General features: G+C 34.1%; 1 protein-coding gene across 8 annotated transcripts in view; it reads right to left on the reverse strand.

Annotated features, from left to right (window-relative positions):
* The window catches only part of Lar (tyrosine-protein phosphatase Lar), a 232,476-nt gene that overhangs the window by 88,755 nt on the left and 129,507 nt on the right, over positions 1 to 14,214 (reverse strand). For all 8 annotated transcript variants that reach the window (XM_088257182.1, XM_088257179.1, XM_088257176.1 and 5 more), the window contains exons 4-5: positions 5,733 to 5,864; positions 446 to 604 (exon numbers count right to left, since the gene is read on the reverse strand). In XM_088257182.1, the coding sequence (XP_088113308.1) occupies positions 446 to 604; positions 5,733 to 5,864 (291 nt within the window). The remainder of the gene's footprint in view (positions 1 to 445; positions 605 to 5,732; positions 5,865 to 14,214) is intronic.

Here is a 14,214-nt window from a genome sequence, read left to right on the forward strand (position 1 = left end):
AAAATGGAATTCACCAGTGTTATATTTATTTGGTGATTAAGAAAGATAACACGATTCGAAGGCATGATATAGGTGACGTTATAGGACCTACAACCCTAGGACGACTAACAGTCTACAAAGACGATAAGTTCGGATGGAGCCAGGAAAATAAGAAGATATTTATTTCACGCATTTTTGAGAAAAATGTCATTTGATTGATTTATTTGAAATTTAACTATTTTTAGGTTTTGCAATGATTTTTTTGTTATAAATATATGGCATCGTTTGAATCTCGAAATTGATTGACAAAGTCGAAAATGGCTGCGTGGTCCTGGAAATCTACGTCCAAACAATATGTGAAGATCGTTCAAATCGATAAAGAGGATCGTTCCCACGTTTTGGTCCTACTTTGAATTTTACAAAATATTGATAAAAAAAAAGATAAATAGAGGCGTGTGGTACTCACGTTCGAACACAGCCAGGATCGCCTCGGCGTTGACCGCATCACCGACCCCGTTCTCGGCGACACACTCGTACGTAGCGTCGTCTCTGCCCGCCCTCACGGGGTCTATACGGAGTAGCGCACCTCCGGGGTATTCTTGCACGTGGTAGCGAGACTGCGTTCCTAAAAGGTAAAAATTTGCGAGGTTAAAGATCTGCATGCCTGCAAGATGAACATCATTTAAAAATACGAAAAAATCAATGCGAAGTTGTGAAATTTCACTAGAGTAAAACTAATAAAAAATTGTTAAAGAAAAATAATTGAATAATGTTAGACCAGTGATGTCCTAATTTAAAAATTGTAGTAAAAGAATTATATCATTTAAAAACATTATAATGTTCAGAAAACTATTTTTAACACCTCCTCTGCGATGGTGGGTCTGGTCAGACCCACCATCGAGGAAAATTATTGATTATGTAATAGGTAATTTGTTTACGTCGTTTTCCTTGAGTGTAATCGTTCTTCAAAAAATTACCTACAAATTGAGATACAAACGAAAATTATCGGACCAGATTCAAATGAGTTATTTAAAAAAAAAAAACAAATAAAATATCAAAACTCATATTGAGTAAGGTCAGTTGTTCGCTATTAATGTGTTAGTGTGCCGTCTGCCGTGATTTTGAAATCCCAAAAACAAAAGCATACATTGTCAATCTTTGGCGATTGTTTCCGTTTATTTTTTTTTATATTTGTTTTTAACTGATTTATTTGTTTACTTGTATGACGGATTAAATATCATATTTATAAACTATAAGGTAAATCTACATTTAAAAAATATTAATATTACAAAACACAGACCTTCACAATAAACTGTTTTATATTTGAACGATTTCTAGTTTTATTTTTTTTTAAATCTTTTCGACACTTTACCACAATGGCAGGAAAAAAATAATTATCTCATGACGAGATTGAACGACTTTTAGACAGTTCCAAAAGTGAAAGAAAAGTGAGAGAATAGTGCAGATGACAGTGATTTAGAATTCAAAAACCTTAGATTCAGAATTTGAAAGTGCAACGGAAAACGTGGTTTTATAAGAAATGTCAGTAAGTGATAAAAACATCGATTTCAACAAGAAAAGTACCTCTTATTTGTCCTCTTATTTTTTGGTAATAATTTATTGGTCAATAATAAAATTAAATATCATACCTATTTTGTATAACGAACTTGTATATAAAATTTTTATAATAATTAGTTTTATTTGGTTTCGTACAAAATTGTATTCATAATTTCTAAAACCCGCAAAATGTTTATGTAAGAAATGGCGAACTTTAAATGAATATTTACACCATTTTGGGCAATTCCGTATATATTTTTCAATGAAAATTTAAATATTTTCACTGTATTTAAAATGAATTTTAATTGCATTATGGACAAAAATTTATCTTGAAATATTAACTCAAAATCCTAGAATCATTTTTTGGTTTTTGGAGCTAACTGCCACGTTTTATATTTGAAGATAATTACTTAGTTGCATTTTGTTAATAATTCTATCTGTTATGATGTTGACTTAAAATATAGTTATAAAATTAAAAACACAAATTATTTGAATTCAGTAAAAATAAAAATGTTTACAACCACTGCTTCATTGCCAACCATGCTACATGCGCGTGTGACATGCTCCGCGGTAGTAGTGAGTATATAAATTAGTTAGCCGCAGCGCGCGATCGCGTTTGGATGTAAAATGATGCTCTTGGATAATTTAATTTCAAAACTATCAAAAACTTGAAAATTCTCATACAAAACTTATGACACATTATCGTATTGCTATGTAGGCTATTTTGAATAATACATAAAATATAAAAACCCGACGAAAAACGCCTAAAAGGCGATTTCTGTACTGGGTCAGATCAGACCCACCACCGCTGGGCGCGTTTTGTTTGAGGGCATCGCGCTTTAGGTGTTAATCTGCTGAATCAGGTATTTTTTTCCATCTTAAAACGAAAAAAAGAACTTGCGTAATGGGGCAAACATGTTTTATTACACAAATGTATATAAGCTTTATAGATAAAAGTATCTTTTTTGTCGTCAATGTATTTATTTTTATATTCAAAGTAATAACCCGCAAAAGCTTTATTTAAGAAGCTTATTTGCAAAGTAAGATGTTAAGATAGGGATGGTAATTTATTTATTTACTGTGAAAAATACACCAGACCAACAAATATTTCTTGAATTCATTTTATAACTGTCGGGAATCAAACCCGTGACGGCATTTTCCCAGTCATTAAAAACAAATAAGAAAAAATTCAAGATAAAGTATCTGAAATATGAGTTTAAAATGGACTAACGTGATGCATGCAACTTAAATTAACCAGTGTATCTTTAGCTGTGTTGTGACGTAAAAAATGTTATGAAATTTTGGTTGGCAAAGAGAGAAATCGGAATTAAAGGCACAATCTAGTGCATCTGCTGGTACTACATACAGCTAGCATCAAAAGAACAGAAAACTACGCCCATTACAGCAAACTCAATAAGCGAAATAAGATTTTGTTCTTAAAAATAAAAACGGACGACGGAAAATATCTTTATAGAGTTGTACACTTCGAATGGAGAAGATATAAAATGAAGAAAAATAAAATGAAAGGCAGATGGCGCTCTCCCATAGCCGAGGCAGTCGGTAATTGCCGGCAGCACATGGCAACACTTTGCCGACAGGGTTACCATAAATCTGGCGAGACAGCGAAGCGTCGTCGCCTCTCTTTTGTCCATTGTCAGCATAAAATCGCTCGGTGCTTATTACTTAATTCCTATGGGAGAAGAAGAAAAAAAGCGCTGATTTCATTGAAATTTTGATCGATAAATCACGGAAATAGAAATGGGGCTGTCTATCCTGACAAAGGTTAAAGTCAAACTTACACTAGTAGATTAATTAACCACCCTTTGAATTCTTTTTTTACACACTTCATGTATGGTATGAATTTAGTGACTGATCGAAAAATATATATTGAAAGCTGTCCCACCGCATGCCCAGATCTGATACAGAAGCATCTAGGCTTCCTGACAGATCTGCTCTTGCTAAGCATTGTTTTTATTTTTTTTTTAACAAAGTTGCGAAATTTATTGAAAATGTGAAACAATATAAAATTGTATCCCGATTTTACTGTGAATTTCCATTTAAAAGCATTCAATATACCTGTCACTGCCAATCAAATAAATACAAGATTGTAAGTCCATCACCAAATTTTCTAGATGTACCCCGGTGTAGGCAGTGAATGGGATTAGTGTTTAGTTCAATTAGTCAGCTTGATCCGATTCCGACTCGAAAAATATATAATTGAATGTGAAACTAGATTAAAAACAATAATTAAAACTGTATTTTGATTGATCAAGTTGATGAATTAGATCGGTAATTGCCAACGCGGGAAATAGCATCCCTAAAAAAGCGACTAGAGGAGCGATCAAGAGTTAAAAGTGTATTAAGAAATAATGTTATGATTTCGGGTAAGAGCATACTTATGCGAGGGTTAAGATTCGCTGTTTTTTTTATATTAATATAAATAGCAAAATTTTAAAGACGGCTGAATAAAAGGGGCCGAGAAATTATAGAAGAAAAAGTGAAACGACATCGACTTGGCGAAAAGTAGACAGCTGAAAAATACAACTTTTTCTGAGGAGGAATGGGACCAAAAAAGATTAGTAACCTTTGAGCTAGATTGAACCCATTATACTTCTTAATTGCTATTGGCAAATCCGTTTCATTTTTTGTTTGTTTGTTAGTCTTAAAATTTATCAACGTGCTGACATTCTTCGTCTTGTACTATCGTTATTTTACATTATTTTTTAAATTTAAAGCCTGATTCTAACCAGACTACAGCTTAGAAAAATTCACACATTTCTCAAAGTGATACATCACCAAAAAAAAAAACAAAATATGTAAAAATCAGAAGGAATAAACAATAAACAAGCGAGTCAACATACATATGTATATAATTTAAGACATTTTGTTAAAAATAAATATTTTCTTTACAACACTTTAAGTGTGTCCAAATACTGAATAAATCTTGCATTCATCCAAATAAAAGGGTCCCAAATTAACGCTTTCTCAATTCAACAGAGATGGCTCTAGTGAACTCACGTGTACAGTGTATATATATATGACGTCCAAAAAATTGAGTAGTGTGGTTGTCAATCATTGGTAGAACGGTAGATGTTGCACGCGTGTAAAGTGATCACTTAATCAGTCTATAAAAGGTCATTAGCCCTGGAAACACCCAGGTTTCCATCATATTCTTCATCATCTATGTTGAGATGTCAAAAATGTATATGTATTTCCATATACATATTAAAAAACACTAACATTATTTTCTTTAAAATTCTCATCTACGGGGTGGCGGTAGGTTAGCGGGAAGTATTTATTATATGTATAGTAAACGTAGAAATATGCCCCTGAGGCAAGAATGAATTTAACCACCCACCCAAGAATGAATTGAGGTGAATTCCTGAGAAGACGAAGTTTAAACATTTACCCACTCAAGTCGGTTAGGCAAAATAAATTAATTTCACTTCATGCGTGAGAAGAGATGCAATTAACTATTTCTCGCGGCTCGAGACGACTCCAAATATATTTTATCGACTTCCTGTCGTAGCTGTTTAATCAAAATGTAAGTAAAGTCTATTTCGAACGAGATCGTCCATGTAAAAAGTGGATATTTCGTAATGGCGGTCTTCAGATAGTTGAGATAAAGATGTCCCCATGTAAAAAGTGGAATTTTCGTAATAGCGATCTTCAGATAGTTGAGATAAAGATGTCCATTTAAAAATAGTTTGCGTTGGCAAAATTCAAATTAGTTTGAAATTGAAATTCTTTGGTGGTCTGTCTGGGAGTCGTCTACCTTGGGGTTGGCCGTGCAATACAAATGTCCCCACATTATTTTACAAACGTTTTATTTTTACGTTTGAATGCATATGATCTTACCTTAGGAATTACTCTTGTTAATTAATCTCAGAAATTAGATTTGGATAGCTAGACTCTGGACAATGTCTGTACACGACGGTTATTAAATACGTTTCGCGTAGCAATGAGGATAGCCTAGAACGACTAGTTATGATAAGTAGCATGGAGATGAAGAGAAGGAGAGGAGATCCCCACATGATGGACCGATCAAGTTAAGGCAGCAGCAGGCACCTCGCTTGTTGGAGGGCTACGTGCAGCGCAGTCCAGGGATAACTGGAGATGAGTCATTGCATCGACAAGGGTCACAACCCTCAGTGATGAGGACTAAGACGGAGAAAAAGAAGAGAAGAAGATCTTACCTGTGACACGTTTTCCATTCTTCTTCCACTGTATGACTGGGGGCGGATCCCCCCTGGCGCTGCAGTAGAAGGAGGCTATGCCCCCCGCCCTCACTTGCTGGTTGCGAGGCTTCGTCGTGATCTCGGGAGGATCTGCAACAATGGAGATACTTAGGAACAGCCAACACGAAAAACTCTCAACACTTACACTTATGCTTACCAGTTCACCATATAACTGCGGAAAGTCGACAAACTCACATACGGAAATATTTTGTAATTACCGTAGAACGGGGCTACTTGAACTTTGATGTGTTACTGGAGCCCAGTACAGAAAAAATATTTAGATCGTGGTATCGATCGAAGTATCGTGATAATAAGTGTCACCTGTCAGGGAAACAATGAATCGTGTCGATACGTTCATTATTGTAGACCATATCGTAGTCATACAGGAGAAAGTGACCAACTGCATTTCTTACAAAAACGTGATCATTGAATATTTGATATCTTACTAGCATAATATTGCCCTGAAAACATCCCAAAGGATTTTAATCTTGGAAGTATAACATATTGGCTTGGTAAAAATGACTAACTGCATTGATGTTTATTTTGATGCCAAGCAAAAGTGACTTAAAAGGCCCTCCTGAACATTTTACCTTTTGTTAGTTGGTCACTTTCTCCTGTACGACTACGATATACAGATTTATTTATTTTTTTGTACTGGGCGCAAGTAACACATCAAAGTTTAAGTAGCCCCGTTCTACGGTACTATTTTGTTTATATATCACAGAAAAATAATGCCAGTAATCGATTAAACAGTAGATATAATGATTTATGATCAATATATGTTACTATTGCTAGTGATTGATTATAAAGTAATTGATTGATGATGATTATTACTGATGAGTATATTGTGATTTATTATTAATAATATTTTATGTATTTTATAAAAATCTTGAAAGTTTAGATTTATTGTAAGAAGACGATTCCAAAGCCGAATAATGATGATCCGATTTTGGCAATCGTATAATAAATTCGGTTAAATAAAGATTGGTTTTAAAAATACAAAGAGTTTATTTCTCATACTGAAAAGAGTAAGTATTGTCAAAAATATTTATCGTTATTTGTAAAATGATTTATTATTTATAAAAGAAGACGACACCACGTATGCAGATAGTTAAAAAATATATATTTTACTAAAAAATTTAATTAAATCAAAAAGAAAACAAAATAAATGGTGTAGATTATAAAAAGCTCGCGTTGCATCGAGTTCCTTTAGGGTGGATTTCATAATTACTGGGTCGAATGACGGTTTAAATGACGGATCCGGCTGTGTAAAAAAAAAACAAACTGGCACTAATCCTAACCTTTGACATTCTGGAACTCGGTTAAATTTTCTCTTTGACATAATAATATTGCTATCCACTTCAGCCACCCGCTTCACTTAAAATAAACGAAACGTTATTATGTTGCTTACTTTCTGGAATAAAACGAACCGATTGAAAGTTTAAAAAAGAAGCGAAAAGTAATTAAGAAAAGTATGGTATAGATGTCACCACTTATCGATAAATCTAAACAAAGTTTAAAATGTGCTCGGTAAAATTTCACAGCATCTCATACATAAATAATGTTATCAGTATAATAGTTTGATGAAAGTCAACCAAAAACACAAATATACGAAATGTAGTTTGTTTTACAGCTCGGTAAAATCAACATTGAAAATAAATAGATACGAACTTTATCAATCGCTCGTGTTTAACTTGAAATACGTGAAATATATTATTTGTGTAATTATTTCGATCACTGGCTTTAGTGTATTTACTCAACATGCAGCAGAGGTAATAAAGCTAAAACGGAATTCGCCAAAATTAATAATGTTTTATTTATGACTTTGAAATAACGAGGTGATTTATTTTATCATCTAATAACAATAGAGCATACTTTTAGTGTTAAAATATGTTTTTCAAATAACTCCGAAAAATTTCACGTACAAACATTTTCAATAGAACTACGCAAGGCTTTACTCGAAAAACAATATTACAATTTTAGAAATTTCAGGGTTTATAAAAGTAAAGTACGTAAAAACCCAAAATGTTATCGTATGTTCAATGTTAATCCATACTATAGTTTAAGCTGAAGCGATAAACTTCCAGCTAGTAAGAGAAAAATAACGTAAACGCGTTGTTTATTCTTTAAAACCGTACGTGGCTCTTAATGTTTGCCAGAAGGACCAGCTGCCTTACTCTGATGACGCGATAGTTACAATATTCGTCAGCCGTAAGAAAGAGACGAAATTCAAGATATCTTAACACATTGTCGTCGGGCGGATTTGCGCGCTAATTAGAGCCAGGAGCGGCCGTTTTTACGTATTTTTCAAAAATTATAAATTTGTGTATAAATCGTCGTATCTTCGAAAATATTTGATATTTTGTGATGAATGTTTCTATGTAGTATTCACCATACCTAGATACATGTATTGTTGTTTGAAAAATTATTCATAAAATACAAAATAATAGAATAATAAAGAATATATCATTCTCATAGTTTATGAATTTTGAACATAACAATGTGTAGCAACGTAAAAGCACCAGCACTGCAAAACTAAAATCTAACAGGCAAGACGACCAACATCACATAAAAATAACCAAGAAATCAATTTAGCATCAAATGTTTATGAAATTTGACTACCCTCATTGAGCTTCAATATTTATGATACCTACTGTTGGACAGTACCTGACCGTGAATAGTGTAGTTTCCATTTGAAGTAATCACTTGAATCATTAGTTGTGATGTGGTATTTTGCGCTTACATACGTGCCCTGTTAACAACCAACACAACGATTCCGAAAAAAACGTATTTATACGAGACCCGCTCCCTACGCACAATTAGGAAAATAAAAACGTTTTTAAAAGTGTCCCGACAACAACATGTTGACAATAATAATAAAAAAACGGTGCAATAACTATAATTTTCAACAACAATGAATGTAGCGGAAAATTAACATGAAAAACAGTCATAATATAAAAGCTGCTAGACTAAGATCCCTCTTGGAGGTTTTGTAAATATGCCGAGATCAGTATAAGGCAGTTGATCCTCTTCGGTTCGGTCCGCCTCGGGCCGACTTACGTGTGAGGTACTGGATGTATGAGAAGTCGGAGATGTTCCCGCCCCCGTTGGTAGAGGGCAGGTCTGCCGTCACCGTCCTCTCGGGCGCTTCGGGTTCCGGTCGCAGATCAACACATGGCAGACAAATAACAGATATTGTACAATCACGTCGGGGGCTCACAGTTTTCCGATTCGGTTCAGGATAGTAACGGAAAAAAATCAACCGATTGAAGTAAAGTAAAGTAACCCATACACGATTATCGTGTAGATCAAGATATCGTGTAAAACTTTTATGTCGAAATTGACTGAAGATTTTCTTAATTTCAGATATACGACGATTTAAAATGAATATTTTCGTAAATGAGAAAAATTGTGCGCCGTTATAAGGATAAAAAATGACTAATATCCATCAGATCGAACGTTTGGTAATATCAAAAGAGATTAATGGATTTATCCATTCAGATTCATGAACCCAGATTATGCAGATCCACTTAAAACAACATCCTTAGTTCAAATGTAACATAATTATCAAGTTGTATTTCTAGTAACAAAACTTGTTAGTATTGCTAAATTAATGCAACGGTAAAATATTCAGTAAAATCATATTTCGTTTTATTTAAATATTTCTACCTTAATAGTATCGTTACACTTTATGAGTAGCAGATTTACCAGTGTTAAGTGTTCCTCGACCCGATTGTTATTGAACTCACACTATTATATACTCGATTTTTTGTCGAAATGCGAATTTCAACTAGGTGATAATCAATTCATTTGTGCGTTATTAATTAGCTCATTCGGGGTTCAGATCGATAACTTTAAAGTACAAATATTTTAAATTTACTAAAATCATACACCAAAATAAAATACGATTTTTACCGGACGTCTAACTGTTGAATTTATACAGTGATATGCAAGTAAATCGAAAGACATATTCAAAGTCAAACATAAAAAAGACACTAACAAGATTGATAAAATAATTATCTCCGCTCTCTTATTTTTCCAGGATTTAGAGGTAAAACTATGAAAATGCAAAAGCGGCAAGTTTTCTAGGGCCAGGTATGCGAGCGGTTAGATCGATAACCTTATTTGCAAGGCATATTTAACTACATCTGAGTATACATAGGTGAAGAGTTCCGAGAATAGGGGCATTATTGACAGAAAGAATGGTAATGCGGGGGGCGTGTTTGATGGCACGACAAAAGCGGGGCCGACCCTCCCCTGTGCCTTCCATGATATCCTTTCGGCAGACATTTGCATACATATTGCCGCAGGATCGTCTGAATGCGCATCACAAATGTATAAGTCATATGGGTAACTACTTTTCAACAAACCCTTGTCAAATCACGATGCCTGGCAATCGTTGCTTTTACCGTAAGATTTATTTCTGCAAACGTCAAAAGAATCAATTTTATTTACGTGTAGTTCTTCTTCTTCTACTTCTAACCTTAATTCGCTAGCAATGGTGCATAGGGCACTGAATCGTAGTGAGATAAGTGTTACCTTGATCGTTACTTACAATAAGGCAACGCAATCGCTACTTACATGATCAAACCAGCGTAATAATAAATAAATATTAGAGTGTTAAATCACTAACACGTATATTTATTTTCACCTCCCCCTGGGAATCGAACCCGGGACCTCCAGCACGGTAGCTATTCACGCTAACTATTACGTGTAGTTAGCATAACATAATAGTATAATAGTATAGTCGTCCGCCTCCGCAGTGAAGTGGTTTGCGCGCTTGGATGTCCCGGGTCTGATTCCCAGGGGAGTGAAAATAAAAATAAAGTTTTCACTTTAATATTTAACTGCAGAGAAACGGCGTGATGCTAGTCGTAGTCAAAGTAACTTAAAAACGCTCATTAAAATAACACAAGTATTAGAGGGTTTTTATCAGTGGGTAACTCGTGGGCGGTTTAGGTTGACCACTGCTGGTATATCTCATGCTCAACATCCGGGAGAAATATAAACCATGGCCATTCTGCGGCTTTCGGTTAAGGTCTAACAAAACCTAATGCAAACAAGTGGAGCGTGAACCGTATTTCGAGGAAAATGAGCTTAATTTCAGTGGGAGATCTACGGACGGCCGTATACTCAAAGTAGGCAGAAACTAGTGATCAAAACTTCAACATCTCGACCCCTATCGTTATCCCTAGTTTGTAGGGTCAGTCATTGAGACGACCGGATCATACAGTCATGAGTGAATTTCGACGAAAAGTATTTTAAACGAAATTCTATACGCAAAAGTCGATTTTTATTTATGTGCTTTTTTAGTGAACACAATAAAAAAATAAATATACAAGAATATAATAAGAAATAAGATATACAAGGGTAATGAACGTTCCTAATGTATGTAAGTCGGATTTTATTAGCCAACGGAAGAAATGATTCCGAATGAACAGGCCGATAACAACTAACAGGACTCATATCATATTTTGGAATCGCCAAAACTCAACACAATTTACAAAATTTAGTTAAAATTTCATACAAGTTTAAATGGATAAATAAACGATGTTGATTATATTTATTAACCTTTATATACCCCTTCATATATTTTTAGTTCGCTAGTTTTAATTTTTACCACAAGATGAAAATATCTTTGAAACTAGTCGTATATATAAATAAAACTCATTAAGTGGTATATTCAAGTGTTTAATTTAAATAAACATGTATTTAGTCAACGTGTATTTAAGTAACCCTTCAAAAGTTGGTTTACTAACATTTTTAATAAACTTACTTACTTACTAGGCAGAGGTAGGCAGAGAGAATAGAATATCACACCAATCTGTCTTTGCAAACAATCTTCCATATTCATGCATGTCCTCATAGATACCAGCCAATTGTTCCGACTCCTAAACCTGACCACTTTCGAGACAACCTGATACTCGCATATGTGATATGTGATTAATCATGTCAAAATGTTAAATCACATTTTAAAAATGAATATTATCGTCCGCCTCCGTTGTGTAATGGTCATCACGCCCGGCTACCGTACTGAAGGTCCCAGGTTCAATTCCTTGGGAGGGAGCCAAATAAATACAAGCGATTTTTTCACTCTAATATTTATTCAATTTTACCGTGGACTGGTACCTGAAGCTGAGGGTTGATTACCTTTCCTTCATCAAAATAACACAACGTCAATAAGAATCAGTGCCCTATGCACCCATGCATAAGGGTTAGAAGAGAAAATTAGCAAGTATCAGGAGAGCATGAATTAGACCGCATGACCTTTGTTTGGTGCGCAGGTACCCGAATGAATAGTTGGTACTATGAGTAGTGTGTAGCATGGCAAAAACCAAACACGGATTAAGGCTGACCGCGAGCCGCCGGGGGTGGGAAAGTTCTCGTGTTTTGATAGCCGCCACCCCCGTCATTGGGACTGTTAGTAAAGCCCCACACACACAGCCAGCGGCTGAATTACGGTGTAACTTATACAATTCGAGCCAGGTAAGCGAAACAAGTGAAACCGTATCGCAACCGATTCCGAGGAAATAACAAACGCCAATAAGTTAATTGACCGTAAATATCTATCTTATAAGTTCACATGCCATATATTATTTTACATAAATTACTTAAAAGTGATCTATATACTTTGCCATTGATATTTTATAATATTAATATCAAAGACTGGCTGAAAAAATAAAATAAAATTGAAACAAAACACAGAAAAAAACTGCAACTGATTACATTTCATTGGAAACCTTACTAAAGTAAAAGAATATATCGTAGTCATACAGGAGAAATTGGCCAGTCCATTTTTTACAAAAACGTGATGATTGACTATTTGATATTTACTAGCTTAATATTGCACTGAAAAAAATGCCTACAGGATTTTTAACTTAGAAGTATAATATATCGACTTGTTGAAAATGACTAACTGCATTGTTGTTTATTTTCTTGCCAAGCAAAAGTGACTTAAATGGCCCTCCTGAACATTTACGTTTTGTTAGTTGGTCACTTTCTCCTCTACGACTACGATATGTATATATTATTTTAATTTAAATAAATTAGGATTTTAGTTATAAATCTGATGTATATAATACGGGAAAGGGGATTTCGTATTATCAGTATTAACCAACTGTTCAAATATTAATAGTGACAAATTTTGTTCCAGCGAATACAGTACGAATTTCTTAATAAAAATATATCATAAAAACGATTTAAAAAATAACAAGATCATAATTATTCATGTGTTCATCAAGTCGAAAATAAAACACCCATACTTTTCTATTATCACTCTATGTCTACTAATGATACATGGGATACGGAATTATAAAATAATGGAAAATAAAAGTCAACAGTCTAAAATTTAAAGATACCGAAAAAAGATGATTTGGAAGGTAGACTATGATCTCTGGTGTAATAAAATATGCCAGAATTCAGGGAAACGTTGAGGTCAAAAAGGACAAAGGTCACAAAAGTGTATTATGGGACCTATATACGTTTTCACTATACAAATTTTGGAATGACTACTTATAACGTATATCGTATAAGTATATAAGCGGGCCTTAAATTCCTCTACCTCTCAACTAAATGCGAATCAATTAAGAAATGGAATAAATTTAAATGGAATTAAAAATATATATTTTCAGTAATAATAATAAATAATTCTCTCCTTATCATTTGTCGTTCACTTTGTGTAATACCACTTTAAAAAACACTACTTCCTGATAACCGGTTAATCATTCCATCATCGGGTCAAATGTAGATTAAAATGAAATTGATACGGTTTGACAATTATACAAAAATTAAATTTGAATGGGAGAAAGACAAATGGATCACGATAGGAATATTTTTTAAAGTGGACTTGTGGCTACATTTAATTGGTTATTTATTGTAATTAGTAAACAATATATTTAAATACACAAAAATAAATCCATTGTTGTAAAGTACTATCTCAAGGGCGCTTTACTGTGATTGAATTAAAGAAGAATATGGAAGTCTGGGCACTTACGGGGCTGACGACCGTCATAGGCTGGTTTAAGTGATCACTTTACACACGTGTAACATCAGCCCCGTAAATGCCCAGACTTCCATATTCCTCTTCATCTTTGATGAGATGTCAAAAAATAATATGAAAATAACTCCTGTAATTGGAGATAATCCAGATTTTGTGAACAAGTATTTGGACACAATCAAAATGTTGTGAATTAAAGAAAATAAGATAGTGGAAATAATTTAGCAAACAAATGCATTGTTACTTTTTTTCTAAATATCATCTCACTCTCACTATTTTTAACTACTGATGGAAAAGCATTCCACGCCGTCGGTCTTGAAACAGCAGAGGCACGCTCGCCAAATTAAGTGCGCTGGTTGAGACTTGTAAGATCACTTAACCCGTAGCAATTGTCGTAGCCGATCGAAGCGTGAGACGTCTATTATGTTATGACGAAGTTATTAT

The sequence above is a fragment of the Brachycentrus maculatus genome, unplaced genomic scaffold (genome assembly GCF_059751285.1).
Source record: "Brachycentrus maculatus isolate JH-2025_06_01 unplaced genomic scaffold, ASM5975128v1 h1tg000073l, whole genome shotgun sequence".
Lineage (NCBI taxonomy): Eukaryota > Metazoa > Arthropoda > Insecta > Trichoptera > Brachycentridae > Brachycentrus > Brachycentrus maculatus.